Consider the following 14,974-nt stretch of genomic DNA (forward strand, 5'->3'; position numbering starts at 1 on the left):
GTTTCAGGCAGTGGCTGCTCCCCGTATGAGCCCACTTGCTCCCAGTATAGGCCTGTGCACTCCCAGTATAATCCTGGTCACATCCCCTCACTCCCCGCAGGATTCCAGTTGCTCCCAGTATGAAGACAGTCCCTGCCAGTCCTTCCGTATGATCATGCAATTTACTACCAGCACAGTCCCAGTTGCTCCCAGTTCCTCGCACTTTCATCCAGTGTGTTCCCAGTTCTCCCAGTTGTCCCTAGCATAGTCCTAGGCACTCCCAGTATGATCCCAGTCTCTCCTAGCAGGGCCCCAGTCACTCCCACTTGACCCCAGTATGTTCCCAATTCCCCCAACACCTTCCCAGTCACTCCCAGTTTGGTCCCAATCACCACTTGGATGGTCGGAGACCCTCCCAGTCTATCCCAGTTGCCCTGAACATTCTGCAGTGATTGCCAGGCACTCCCCGTTACCTCAGCGTGGTTCACTTGCCCCCAGTTTTACCCCAGTTGCTCCCAGCTCTGCTAATTAAGTCCCCAGTCAGCTTTCAGGATGGGCCTGGTAGCTCCCAGTAACCCCCAGTCAGGGTCCACTCACACCCACTCTAATCCCAGTATGGTTGTAGCCACTCCCAGTATGATCCCAGTCACTTGCAGTCTAATCCCAGTTGCTCCCAGACACTCCCAGTACAATTCCAGTGCTTCCAGTGTGATCCCAGTTACTCTCTATCAATGCCAGCATGACCCCAGTACCCTCAAGTATGATCCCAGTAACTCAGTGTCTCTCCCAGTTTATCCCAGTTGCTTCAAGCGTGTTCCCAGTCACCCCCACTTCCTCCCAGTTGCTTTCAGCTCCATTCCAGTTGCTCCCAGTCAATCCCAGCATGATTCCAGTCACCCTCAGAGTGATTCCAGTTGCTCCCAGCATGGGCCCAGCTGTTCCCAGTGTGCTTCCGTCACTCCCCAATGGTTACAGACACTCCCAGGATGGTCCCAGTTGAACCCATTTGCCCCTGCTATAGTCTCAGTCACTCCCCATATGATCCCAGTCCCTCCCAGTATGATCCCACTCACTCCCAGTTGCCCCCAGTATGGTCCCAGTTCTCCTCAGCATGGTCCCAGTTGTTCCCAGTGTGGTTCCAGTCCCCCCAGTATGGTTACAGACACTCCCAGTATATCCCAGTTGCCCCCAGCATGTCTGCAGTCATTTCCAGGCACTGCCAGTGGCCCCAGTAAGGTGTCAGTTCTCCCAGTATGATCCCCCAGTCATGCCCAGTATATCCCAGTTGCCTCCAGCAGGCATCCAGTCCTTCCCAGTTTCTCCAGTTTGCTTGCAGCATCATCCCAGTTTCCCTCAGTTGCTCCCAGTTGCCCAAACTGTGATCCCAGTCACTCCCTTTCAACCCCAATATGATCCCAGTAAGCTCCAGTTTGATCCCAGTCACATGCCAGCCTTCCCAGTGTGGTCCCAGTATAATCCCAGTTGCTTCCACTCTCTCCCAGTATGGTCCCAGCTGCCTCCAGTGTGGTTCCAGTTGCTTCCTAGATCAGCCCAGTCAGTCCCAGTATGATGCCATTTGCTGCCAGCGTGCTCCCAGTTGCTCCCAGTCAGGCCCAGTATGGGGGATGATGTGCAGGGTGTGCTCCCAGTCCCTCTCAGATCCTCCCAGTATTAGTCCAGTCCCTCCCAGTATGATTCAAATATGGCCCCAATGTGCTCCCAGTCCCTGCCAGTATGAACCAGTTGTGCTCCACATGGTTCCAGTTGCTCTCTTTCACCCTCACTTTTGTTCCAGTAACCCCCAGTATCTCCCAGTTTATCCCAGTTCCCTCCAGCATCTTTGCAGTTCCTTCCAGTATGATCCCATTTGCTCCCAACCACTCCCAGTCAGCCTCAGTGTAGTGGCACTCACTGCCAGAATGATCCCAGTCAGCTCCAGCATGATCCCAGTTCACCCCAGTATAAGCCCAGCAGTTTCCAATCACCCCCAGCATGCACCCATTCAGTTCCAGTTCCACCCAGTTGCTCCTAGCATGTCCCCAGTTCCTCACAGCTACTCCCAGTAACACTCAGCACCATCCCAGTTCATCCCAGTAAATCCCATTTGTCCCTAACATGGTCTCAAGTGCCCCCCACAGGCTCTTACTCACTCCCAGTATGATCCCAGTGTCCCTAGGTGCAATCACAGTCTGCCCTGATATGGCAGTATGATCCCAGTCTCATGTCAGTACAAAGCCAGTACAGCCCCAGTCACTCCCAGTACGATCCCAGTATGATGTCAGTACAAACCCAGTACAGCCCCAGTCACTCCCAGTACGATCCCAGTGCAGCCCAGTCCCTGGCAGAGCTGCCACTCCTGGGATCCCCCAGGCCTGTGTGCGTTCCCCCCTGGCGGATGTGCCGAGAGGAGCCCCAAGGGCTGGCAGTGGCCAGGCAGGGTCCCCAGCAAGGCCCAGTTTGGATGTGCAGCCCCCAGTTTGCCCAGTTTGCCTCTCCTTTGGCCCGGGCCGGCTTCCCCCCGCCCGCAGCGGCTGGGAGCAGCCGAGAGCCCCGCGCTGCCCATGCCGACCTGTCCCGGCTCCATCGCCGCTGCTGCCGCGGGCTGCGAGGGCTGCGGGAACGGGGCACCGAGGGTGTGGCTGCTGCTGGGGGAGGAGGAGGAGGGAGGGAAGGGCAGGGATGGAGGGGGAGGAGGAGGCGGGGTAAGGGGGGAGGAGGAGGAGAAGGAATGGAAGGGGCGGGATGGAAAAGGAGATGGGGGTAGGGATAAGGCAGGGGAGGAGGGGGGGATGGAAGAGGAGGAGCGGGAGGAGAAAGAGCAGGGAAGGAGGCGGGGTTAGGGGGGAGGAGAAGAGGGAGGAAGGATGGAGGAGAAGAAGGAGGGGGAGATAAGACAGGAGGAGAGGGAGGAAGAGGAGGGACAAAGGCAGATCAAGGCTGAGCTGGGGGGACCATGCGTTCCAGCCTTGCCTGAATTCACAGCCCCCACCTGTGGGATCATCGCCCCCCCCATGGCGCAGGTGAGCGGGGAGGGGGAGCCCGGCCCGGATATCCCGGGGGGTTCCTGGGTTGGGTTTTTGGGGGGATGTTTGGAGAATGAAGAAGTCCAAGGCTGAGCGGAAAAGGCCCCTCGGGGGGACATCGGGGGGTGGCAGTGGCGGCTGCCGGCAGAGGCAGCCTGGAGGAGCAGAGCCCTGTGTCCCCCAGGAGGCCAAAGTGGGGAGCCCAGAGAGGGGGGAGCGCCGCCATTGGCGGGAGCCTCAAGAGCCTGGAGAGGGGCAGGGGGGACTCCTTGGAGCCGCTGCAGCGCAGAGCAGAGAATGAGGGGAGAAGGGAGCCCGGGAGCCCAAACAGCCCCGGCATCCCGAAATGGGGAGAGCCAAGAGGGGGCAGTGCGTCCCCAGAGACGGCCTGGGGGGATCTCGTTGCCCTTGCCTGTGGCACGGAGGCAAATCCCATGCTGTCCTTGTCCTTCCTCGCCCAGAGCAGGAGCTGAGCATGGAGAGCAGGGAGGACAAATGCCCGCGGCAGAACCTGGTGGAAGAGGCCGTTTTGAGCGGCTCCACAGCGCAGGAAGCCAACGGGGAGGAAAAGCCCCGGAGATGCCGCTCGAGGAGGGGCTGCAAACGCAGATGGTGGGGATGTGAGGGGGAAAGAGCCAGCCTGGGCCGGGAAGGCGGCCGGAGATGGAGCCAGAGCTCGGAGCTGGTGCTCCATGAGCAGCTCCATGATGGGGAGAAGCCCCACGCGTGCGTGGAGTGTGGGAAGAGCTTCAGGTGGAACTCCGAGCTGATCAGGCACCAGAGGACCCACACTGGGGAATGGCCCTACAAGTGTGGGCAGTGTGGGAAGAGCTTCAGGTGGAGCTCCAGCCTTATCGTGCACCAGAGGATCCACACTGGGGAACGGCCCTACAAATGTGGGGAGTGTGGCAAGACCTTCAGCCGGAGCTCCCGCCTTAACTCGCACCAGAGGACCCACACAGGGGAGAGGCCCTACGAGTGCTCCGAGTGTGGGAAGAGGTTTCAGACCAGCTCCCATCTCCTCCGGCACTATCGGTTTCACACAGAGGAGAGGCCCTTCCAATGCCTTGACTGCGGGAAGGCGTTCAAGTACAACGCCGAACTTGTCAATCACCAGCGCATCCACACTGGGGAGAGGCCCTATGAGTGTGATAAATGCAGGAAGAGGTTTATGACCAGCTCCCATCTCCTCCTGCACTCTCGGATTCACACAGAGGAGAGGCCCTTCTGCTGCCCTGACTGCGGGAAGGGATTCAAGTACAACTCCACCCTCGTCACCCACCAGCGCATCCACACTGGGGAGAGGCCCTACGAGTGTCCCCAGTGTGGGAAGAGCTTCTCCAGGTGCTCTACCTTGACCAAACACCAATGGAGGCACCGGTAAGGGAAGCCCTGCGAGTGCCCCGAGTGCGGGAAGAGCTTCGTGCGCTGCTGCAGCTCCATCCCCCACTGGAGGAGGCACTTTGGGCACAGCCCTGGTCACTCACAGTCCCTGTGGTCCATGTTGGGAACACGCCTGGCTGCTTGTCCTTTGGTTTGGCCTGAATTTTTTTCTCTTCTCCATCTCTCTCTACTCCAAAAGCCAAGAGGGATGGATCTGTCCCCTCAAAACCACTCAAATTCCACTGAAAATAACTGAATGTTAACCCAAAAAGGCTCAATCCTACCTTAAATTCCTTGTTCCCTCCTCAAAAAAACTCAATCCCATGCCAAACTCAATCCATTCCACAGCCACCAGGGTGAGATGGGGTTGGAAGGAGATTGGGAGAAGTGGGATCCCAATTTGGAGCAATGGGATGGGGATTGTGTGGGATGTATTTGATAGCAAATAAAACTTTCAGAGTTACTGATTTCTGTCCCGTTCATTTTCAGTCAGTTCTGTTTGCCGAGTGCCACCTTCTCAGCTGATTCAATTCCTATAAAAATCCCATTTTTTAAATCATCTAACCCAAACAGTCCAAAAACCAATATTGAAATAAAACCACCCACACACAATTAATTTTTTAAAAATAATTTTAATTTTTCAAGAGTACTTAAGGATGTTATTAAAGTTTAATTTTTTGGCTGAAATGTCTGAGAAATTATAGTGGTGTTTGGTTTTGTGTTTAGTATATTTGTAATATGAATTGTTTAACTAAGATGTGTTAGATTGCTTGTTAGTTTCTTTAGATATTTTTTATCTAAAGTACATTAGTCATCGAGTTAAAATTTTCAAAAGGTATTTCTTGATATATAATTTGTTTATTTATATGCATTGGTAATATTATAATAATACTTATTTTTGGTTTGAGTTAAATCATAGTTGGAGTATTGCAAAGAAGAGTTGATATTTTTTTATTATAATTTATTTAATTTCAATTATTATTTCTTTGTTTATAATTTTATTGCAATTTGTTGAGGGGATAGGAAGGAAGTTCAAGGGCAGGAACATTTTTTCCTGGCTGGGAACTGGAATTCCAGACCCTGGGAGTGTGTGCAGGACCCCACAGACTGGGATCAAATATGGGCTTGGATCAAATATGGACTGGGATCACCTGGACTGGGATCACGTGGATCAGAACCCTCCAGACCAGGATAGCCTGAAGTGGGATCAAATATGGACTGGGACTTTATGGACTGGGATCCCAGGCACTGGGACCATATGGATCAGGACCACACAGACTGGGATCAAATATGGGCTGGGACTGTTTCTGAAAGTAACTTTGTTCTATAGTTTTTATTTCTGTTGTTAATTAAGCTCAGTGAAATAGCTGCTTGTGTTAAACTGCCTGCTTGGGTGGGATAACATCCAATGCACACAGGATGAGGACACCTGTACAGATCTGCCAACTATCAGCACTCCCCGTCTGAAGGCAGAGTGCACCAAGGCCCAAAAACTGGAGGTGATAAAGAGAAGGAGCCAAAACCACAGCCAAGAAACACACATGCTCTGAAAAGGCAGACCCAAGGAGGGGCCATGTAAAATCATTCCTGGAATATGTAAAGTAGTTTATGGATATGCATGAGGGTCTATGAATATGCAACAGGCTGATGTAAGGGGAAAGGTATTTCAGGGCGATGCAGATTCCTTGGTTGTGGTTTTAGTCCATTCTTATCACCTCCAGTGTTTGGGCTTTGGTCCACTCTGACTCTGAGAAATTGAGGTTTTGGGATTTTTAGTATGTTGTGGATGGAAGCAAAATGGAGGGCACAGTGTTTCGTCCTGGGTTTCTTCTTCATGCTTCTTCCTTCTTCTTCATGAGATTGGGTGGCTTTTTGTAATTGGGCAGAAATTCCACATTGCAGGCTCTTTGGGATCAGTTATTGGGTTAAAAGGGAAAATAATCTAGGTGTCAGTTCTTAATTGGATAGTTTAGTCTTAAAAGACCTTGGAACGAGAGATTGTTGGCTATTTTGTGCCTTCTAATGAAAAGCTGCTGAACTCCCAGTAATGAGGCTGTTTTACTGATAAGAAATAATAAACATTTGAGTCTGAACATGAATTACTGTCTCAAGTGCCTTCAATCCAGAGCCAGTGAAACCAACAACTGGTACCCCACAGCTTGAGGTAGTGCCAGGGCAGAACTTGTTCATGCTCTTTTCCCCTGGTGATTTTCTACTCCCATCCAGACTCTGATAGCAAAGCCGTGCTGGTGACAAAAGATTGACCTTGGCATCCTGGGGCACTTTCTGGGTGGGTGTTTGAATCTGCTTTTCCAGGCCTCGGGCTGAGCAGGGTGAGGCCGAGGCCTGGGCCCCTCCAGGCGGCGCCGGGAGCCCCCGGGGCAGCGGCGAGGGGCGGCCCTGAGGGGCGGCACAGGGGGCATTTCCCCCGAGCGGGCGGGCGGGCGGGCGGCGGGGAAAGGCGCCCTGGGCACAAGGGCAGGCACAAGGGCCCTGGCTCTCTGCAGCGCGGGCGGCCCAGCGCCAATCGCTGCTCCCGGAGCCGCTGCCAGGGCCGGGTCTCCTCCCCGCCGCTGACCCTGCACCTGCAGCGCTGCCTCCGCCTCTGCCGGGCTCCTCGGCACGGACGGCAAGGACGTGGACACGCTGCAGCAGGGGCCCAGCAGGGACACCCAGATGGTGCCGGGGCTGCAGCTCCTCTCCTGCAAGGAAAGGCTGACACAGCTCGGCTTCTTCAGCCTGGGAAAGAGACCCAGCCTTGATCCAGCTGTGGCCTTCCAGTACCTGAGGGCAACACACAAGAAAGCTGGACAGGGACTTTGTACGAGGGCAGGCAGGGACAGGACAAGGGAGCATGGATCCAAATGGAGAGAGATTAGGTTTAGGTAAGGGATCAGAAAAAAGACTCTCCTGGAACAGGTTGCCCAGAGAAGGTGTGCATGTCCCGTCCCTGACAGTGTTCAAGGCCAGGCTGCATGGAGCTCTAGACAAGCCGGTCCAGTGCAAGGGGTCCCCAGCCACAGCAGGGGGGTTGCAGCCATGGGATTTTCCAGATCCCTTCCAAGCCAAACCATGCCACGACTCCATGATTCTGGGATACTTTGCCTCTTCATCCTCTGGCAGAAAAAGAAACTTGGCCCCAAGTTCCACACTGCAGACCATGTCTTTTGGCAGCCTGCAACTGTGTCAACAGAGGATGAAAAGAGATGACATTACTGACACGATTTCCCTTTTCTACTTGAAAAGTAAACGCTCTGCTCCTGTCCACTCTGGCAAAATTGTCAGAAGAGGCAACTGTTCCCCATGAAATGCTTGGTCTCATGCAAAGAAGAAAGAAGCCAGAAGCCAACAGTCTTCGTTATTGCTACATTGTTTTCTTTGGTTACTTCTCTAATAGGAATGACTTTGGGGTGTGATTTGTTTTTTTCTCTCTTTTGTTCCTTGGGGCACGCGGCGGCTCCTCCGTTGGGTTCGCGGGGACAACGGAGGAACGGCCGCGAGCTCCGGCAGCTCTGCAGCAGCAGCACCACCACCACCACCACCACCACCACCACCAGCAGCGCTTCTCTCGATCGGTTTTCTGCTCGACTTCCCACTCGCTCGACATCCCCTTCTCCCTCTCACACTCACTCTACTCCTGTCCTGTCCCGTGCCGTCCGTGTTCCGCCTCTCCCAGCCCGGCTGATGCCGCGTCCCGCAAGGGGCCCCTCGGCGGGGCCGCCCCGTGCCCGCCCCTGCCCGGCCCGCTGTGGTTCCGCCTCGGCCGGGCTCTCTCCGTCCTGGCTGTGGTGCCGCTGGAAGAGCCGCTCGCTCTGGTGCTGGCGGAGCAGTGCGGGCTTTTGGCTGCACCTGGCGCGGGCTCTGGCCCAGCCCCGGCCGAGGCCCCGGGCCCGAACGAAGCCCCTGCCGCGGTTCCGCCCGCAGCCGCCCCGCTGCCGCCCGGCTCCTGCCCCGTGGCCGACAGCGTGGCCAGCAGCTGCCCCACTCCGAGCTCCGCCGCTCGCCAGCTCGGCCGCCGGCCCTGAGCCGCCGCAGCCCGGGGCGGCTCGGCAAGCAGCAGCGCGCCAGGCAGGCGGGTGCCCCGGGCAGAAGAGCGGCAGCGCAGTGCCGCCCGCACGGGCGGAGAGGCCTCCCCTAGAGAAGCTCTAGCGGCAGGGCCCGCTGCTGGGCAGCGGCGGCTGCGGCAGCGTTTACTCCGGTCCCCGCCTCGCCGACGGCGCCCCGGGAAGAGACGGCGCCGGCTCGGAGGGCGGCAGCGGGCGGCGGGCGGCGGGCGACGAGCTCAGCCCGCCACTGGCCTTGGCTCGCAGGCGGCCATCAAGCGAGTGTCCCGGGAGCGCATCTCGGAGTGGGCGCGGCTGGGGAGTGAGCGGGGCCAGCGGGAGGAGCCAGCGGGGCGTGCCGGGCGGGGCTGAGGCGAGGCCTGGCAGGGCGGCAGCCGGAACGCTGCGAGGGCAGCGAGCGTGGAGTGAGCGGGGGCCGCGCAGCGCCCCGGGCCGGGCCATGGCGAGCCGCGGCGGGGCCGGGTAGGGGCTGCCCGAGGTGCAGCGCAGCATCGGCCCCGCTGATGGCATCGCAGTCCCCCCACAGCGCAAGGGCGCCCTTGTGCCCCTGGAGCTGGCGCTGCTGTGGATGGTGTCGCGGCCTGGCTTCCCCGGTGTCGTGAGGCTCCTGGACTGGTTTGAGGTGCCTGAGGGCTTCGCGCTGCTCATGGAGCGTCCGCAGCGCTGTCAGCACCTCTGGTACTTCCTGCACGAGCGGCGGTTCCTGACGGAGCCCGTGGCGTGGGGGCTGTTCCGCCAGGTGCTGGAGGCCATGGGGCACTGCAGCAGCCGCGGCGTCCTGCACCGCCACATCAAGGCCGAGAACATCCTCGTCGACCTGGCCACAGGCGAGGCGAAGCTCATCGACTTCGGCTGCGGCACGATCCTCCAGGACACATTCTACACCCGGATGTCAGGTGAGCCCAAAGCCGGGGCCCAGCCGGGCAGCGGAGTTCCCCCCTTGGCTGGCAGAGGGGGAAGAGGGAGGGAAGGAAGGAGGGAGGGAAGGAAGGAGGGGGAATCCATCCTCAGCCAGCTGCAGCCAAGTTGCTTTTTGGCAGGGCAGGGGCTGGCTGTTGTGGAACGGGAGCTGGCTGGGAGGGAAGGAGCAGCATGGGCCTGATGAGCTGTGCCCATGTCCCATAGGAACGCCGGAGTACAGCCCACCAGAGTGGATCCTCTTTGGCTGCTACCATGGCCAGCCAGCCACCATCTGGTCCCTGGGCATCCTGCTCTATGAGCTGCTCTGTGGGCACCTTCCTTTCCACAGCAACGAGGACATCGTCCGGGGCCAGCTCTTCTTCCTGCCCCGGGTGTCTCAAGGTGGGGATGCTCCTTCAAGGCATGAGGGGAAGAACGGGGTTGGGAGGGGCAGCTGGCACATAAGCGTCCTGCTCTTGCAGCTGGTGAGGAGGAGGATCTCCTGGGCTTAGCTGGAGGAGGTGGCACCTGTGCCTCTGTGCTGGTGTCCTCCGCAAGAGAGGATCGATAGGAAACTTTTGGCTGCAGCTCTGAGCACTCCTGGTGTGGCCTGGGCACTGTGGAATGTGGGAGAGCATGGACAGGAGCCTTGTCCCGCTGAGCGGCGGTTTCTGGTTTCTCTCCGCAGAGTGCCAGCACCTCATCAGGTGGTGTTTATGCATGGAGCCCACAGACAGGCCAGCTCTGGAGGACCTTTTTGAGCATTCTTGGCTGCAGGAGCCCTGCCTGGCCCAGGAGACAGCAGAGATGCCTCCCTGTGCACAGTAGGATCCAGGAGCCCAGCAAGCAGCAGCGGCACGTGTCTCGTGGCGCTGGAAGAAAACCCCGGAGCATTTCCCTGCGGCCGCGGCGCGGAGGAGAGAGCGCAGCCGAGGAGATGCTGCTTCCGCTGGTCCCCGCGAGCTGTGGAGGGAGCGGCTCCGTACTGCCCTTCCCATTGGAGAAGTGGTGGCAGTGTGGTGAAGGTGCCATGGACTGGGACAGGGGAAACATCCCCCTGCAGCTCAATGGCATCGTGATGTCCCTGCAAGCCGGGGCACAGCTGGCATGTTCTTCTGGAGCACGACGTGGAGCTGGGAACACCATCCTGGAGCTGGCCGCTGGCGGGGCAGAGCCGATTGGCTTTGGCTGCGGCCCCTGCCTGGAGGACACGCTCTGCGCCCCGATGGAATCAAGATGAGTCCCCAGCTGGCGCAGGGGCGGGGGATGCTGGTGCTCCCAGGCACGGCAGGGCTCGGCCTGGCCACGCGCCGGAGGTTCCCCGCTCGGCGGCGCTGGGGAATATTAATTTTTCCGCCAGCCGCCGAGCTGCTTTTTGGCAGGACAGGGGATGGATGTTGTGGAAGGGGAGCCGGCTCCTGGCCTTGCTGACAGCTTCTGCCAGCCAGCCTGGCATGGGCTGAGGCGGGGGCAGCCAGCCTGACAAAAGCATCCATCCATGTGGATGGGGGCGGCAGAGGGGGACAGGTTCCGAAGCCGTGCCCCAGCTGGTCTGCTCTGCAGGCCCTTGAGGAAGGGGTGCGTTTACGGGCAGGAAAGGTGGGGATTTTCCCCACCTGTGGACAGGTTTAATTCTCACATGGAGTGGTCAGACCCTCCTCAGGCCCATGAAACAGTGAGAGGCTTTGTGCTTTTTCTTGTTTCCAGGTCTTGTTTTGAATTGACTTTAGTGCAATTGTTCTTTGTTTTTCCCAGGAGGATTACACCTGGTGCCCGGACCGGACGGGGAAGCGCCTGCAGCGTCCGTGGAGCTCGTCCAGTGCCGGCGCTGCCCCAGGGGCCACGGTCTGCAGGGACAGCCCCTTCCAGAAGGACAAGGACCTGGTTTGGGATCGGCTCCTCTCCTGGCAGCAGCTCTCCAGAGGTGGGCACCCGGCTCCACAGCTCGGCTGGCAGAAGGGCTCTGGGCAGGCGGCAGCGGGCACACGGGCATCCCGCTCTTGCAGCTGCTGAGGAGGTTGCTGTGCCGGGATTAAGCAGAGGAGGTGGAACGTGGCCTGCCCCGCTGCCCTTCTCTAAAAACAGAGAATGGGTCGGGAGGTTTGGGCTCTGAGCAGAGCCAGCAGCCTGGCCCAGGCACAGGCCATGGCAGGGCAGGGGGACAGGAGCCTGCTGCCACTGACCGTGGCTCTCTGGTTTCTCTCCGCAGGCTGCCAGCACCTCATGCCATGGGAACGGCACCGCTCGGCCTGCCAGGCTGGGAGGGCTGGAGGGCGGCCGGTGTTCATTTGCTGTCAAAAATAAATTGGGGCTTTTTGTCATTGTCATCATCGGAGCGTTTCTTTCCTCCTTTTCCAAGCTCTTGGCCTCCCTTCCTCCAGGGTAATCTTTTTTGTCCTTCCTCAACCGCTTGATGGCATTTGGCAGGGGGGGTTAAGCAACGTGAAAAATTCAACAACAGCTCCTGTTGCCAACTGCAGCAGCCCCTTCAAGAGCCCTGAGCTTCCACCAAGGTCAGTGTGTGCCTTGCAAAAGGAAGTGCTTTGCAGTGATGGGGTTGTTGCCCTGCTGCAAAAGCTGGGAGGAAATCAGAAATGGAAAAATGCCAATTGGGCTCAACCACTGCCCAGGTTTTTCATCTTTTCCCTCTTCTCCGTGATAGGCAGGCAGGGCTGGACTCCAGCAAGGTTCAAGTTCTTGGTGCTCTATGGCATCAAAGGGATCAAGGAAACTCTTGTATGCAGGGACTACAACAGGGCTACTTGTGAGAACCCAGGAAATTCCTCTGGCTGCCCTGGATGATTTGAGCCCCTGCCCAGGGCGCTCAGAGACCCTGGCACAGAGCCCAAGACCCCTGTGCCTTTGATTTAGCCCTTGGAAAAAACAACCTTATATGAAGAATTGCAAGCCATGACAGTTTAAGTAGAATGATAGTGAATTTATCACAGGGTGAAAAATAGATTGTTGGGGTTTCTAGAATGGGGCTTCAGGGGCCAAGATGGAGGAATCTGGCCGTGTCCAGCCTTTCTCCTTCTTCTTGGCCTCCATCTTCTGCTGTGATGGTGGCACTTTTAGATTGGTTTAGAGTAGAAGCTCACTGTCTAACATAGGTGATAGGTATTGGAAAGTAATTGTAAATATTGTACAGGTAGTTTTTAGGATAAAAAGATAACACCGCCCTGGGGCAGGCAGAGTGCCTTAGACTGTCTTGCTGAGCGGACCTTGGCAGGACAGGAGAAAGAATTTTATAGATAAGAAACAAGAAACAACCTTGAGAGCCAGAAATGAAGAGCTCTGACTCCTTCTTCAAGCGCCGGGCTGAGAAAAGAGACTTTGGAACTTATCTCGGGCTCACTCTGACCAGCGAGAGACCCCGAGAGCATGAGTCCGTAAGACGAAATCTTGAAGGATTGGCTCCAAAACATAAATATCCATGTTGGCTGTGTCTTCTTGACCAAGAAATCCTTCAAAGCTCTTGTAACTGCAAGTCTTGCGGCCCTGTGAGCCATGCAGTGCAGATGTGAGCCAAACTCACCCTTCCTGTCTATGGAGAAGAGAAGAAAACGCAATGGCATCATCTAAAAAACTCAGAGGTCCACTCTCTAGCTCCTTCCAAACTCCTTCAAATGGCCCAAAGTGGGATTTAGCTACAAATAGATGACAAGGACTCTTAGTCCACTCTCTTGGACTCCAGAGCAGCTGCTTTAGAATCTTTCACAGAACCCTGTGCAGTTCTGTAGTGCCAGAAATGGATCATTTGAAGAAACTTTCCCAACTGACTTGCATGGAGGTTTGTTTGAAGGGTATTTGAGGAGAAAGGCTCCCGGCAGAGCTCTGGGCTTTGGCCTAGCTGTGTCCCCTGCTGATTGTCAAGTGTGCCATCAGCTGCAGGGCTTTCTGGGCTAAAACTATCATCAAGTCACTGGGGCTTGCTCTTTTTGGCCTCTAAAAGCTGGAGCCACTTTTGGGGCAAATTTGGAGACCTCATCTCTGGGAGGATGGAGCAGCTAGGATTTTCCCAGTTGCTGGCAATGGTTCTCCAGGCCCTGGGTGTAAAACGGGGCTGCCCAGCAAGTGCGGATCTGCAAGATGATAAACAATTGTCTTGGTTTGAAAAGACAGGTGTCTGCTAAGGAAGGCAGAAGCCTTCTCTGAAATGGAAAATGTCAATCCCCTCCCTTCAAATGATTCTCATTTAGAAATTCAAATGCTCTTGGGAAAAGATATGGGGATAGGACTGAGCCCGCAGAGCCGGGCAGCGTTTGCTGATGCTCTGAGCCCTTGCTAAAGATCCTGTGCGGGCTGTCTCAGACACCTGGGGCCAGGGATTCCTTCCAAGCTGGGCCACTTTGGCTGGGCCGGGGGCGGCCCCGGGGCAGAAGGCAGTGTGTGCAAGGGCCCTGGGTGGCACGCTGCAGCACGGTCACCGTGCCATGGAACGGAAGCCGGTGTCCAAGGCCCCTTTGTGACACGTGGGAAATAGAAGCTTGCCCGGCTGCTGGCAACACGCAACGGGGCACAAGGGGACAGAGCGGTGCCGTGAGGAGCCCCTGCACAGCGCACTCGCTCCCGTCTGACCCGGAGCTTCTCCGCGGCGCTGTTCCTGCAGCTGAGCTCGAGGCCAGAGCACAGGACTCGCTGACCCGTGGCCTTCCTGAGGCTTCTATTCTGCAGCTGCCCTCAAGGGCAGAGCGTGGGACTTGGTGCCCCGGAGCTTTCCCAAGGCATCTCTCCTGCAAGTAGCTCCAGGCACAGCCATGGAGCAGAGACCCCCGAGAGTGCCCAAGCTGGCCTGGGTGGCGGAGGAGGAGGAGGAAGAAGAAGGCCCTGGAGCTGCCCCAGCACAGGAGACAGAAGAGGTGGTGCCGTTCCATCCACCGCAGGAGGGTGAGTGGCAGAGCTGGGCTGCAGGGCTGAAGCCTGCAGCCAATTGGCGCCATGCCATGCCATGCCATGCCATGCCATGCCATGCCATGCCATGCCATGCCATGCCATGCCATGCCATGCCATGCCATCCCCTGGGGAAATGCCCATGGACAGGAGGGAAGAGGGGCTGGGCAGACACCCCGCAGTGGCCGTGCTCCATCCCCTGGGGCATCCCGGGGCTCTCCCTGCCTGGGCAGTGCAGGGCTGGGCTCTGTTCTCCGGCCTCTCCCGCAGCCCCTCAGCTCTGGCTGCACTCGCTCTTTGCCAGATGCAGCCCTGGAGCGCACACAAGAGCAGGAATCCAGCCGTGGCCGCTTCCGCAGAACAGCGCAGGTACCTGCAGCCACCCCCACCTGGGCTGGGCCTGCCGTCCCTGCTCAGCCCAGCACCGTGTGTGCAGCACTCCATGCAACATCCCCGGCTTCTTGCCCTTCTCCTACAGCTCGTCTGCGACTTTATCCGGAGCATTGGGCAGGTAGAGACCAGCACCATGGGCACTGGGCTCAGAGCTCACTCAGAGCTCCTCAGTCATGAGACCAGTGCCGCCCTGCTGGATTTGCTCCTGGAGAAGGCTGTTGCCAGGCCAGAACAAGTGAGCAGCCTGGGGCCAGGCTTCAATTCCCCCATGAGTCCCATGGCTTCCCCAGCCACGCCTGCTGGTCCCTGGGAGCCTTTGAGGCCATGGCAGTGCGCTGGCAA

At 57.5% G+C, this 14,974-nt stretch overlaps 1 protein-coding gene and 1 pseudogene across 1 annotated transcript in view; one reads left to right on the top strand and one right to left on the bottom strand.

Moving 5' to 3' along the window:
• LOC136570728 (uncharacterized) overlaps nucleotides 1-14,974 on the bottom strand; it is a 2,607,743-nt pseudogene that overhangs the window by 963,146 nt on the left and 1,629,623 nt on the right.
• LOC136570729 (uncharacterized) overlaps nucleotides 1-14,974 on the top strand; it is a 2,347,277-nt gene that overhangs the window by 850,901 nt on the left and 1,481,402 nt on the right. Inside the window, 1 exon segment of the mRNA XM_066571173.1 lies at nucleotides 3,675-4,169. Within this exon segment, the coding sequence (XP_066427270.1) occupies nucleotides 3,675-4,169 (495 nt within the window).

Source organism: Molothrus aeneus, unplaced genomic scaffold, assembly GCF_037042795.1.
Source record: "Molothrus aeneus isolate 106 unplaced genomic scaffold, BPBGC_Maene_1.0 scaffold_36, whole genome shotgun sequence".
NCBI lineage: Eukaryota > Metazoa > Chordata > Aves > Passeriformes > Icteridae > Molothrus > Molothrus aeneus.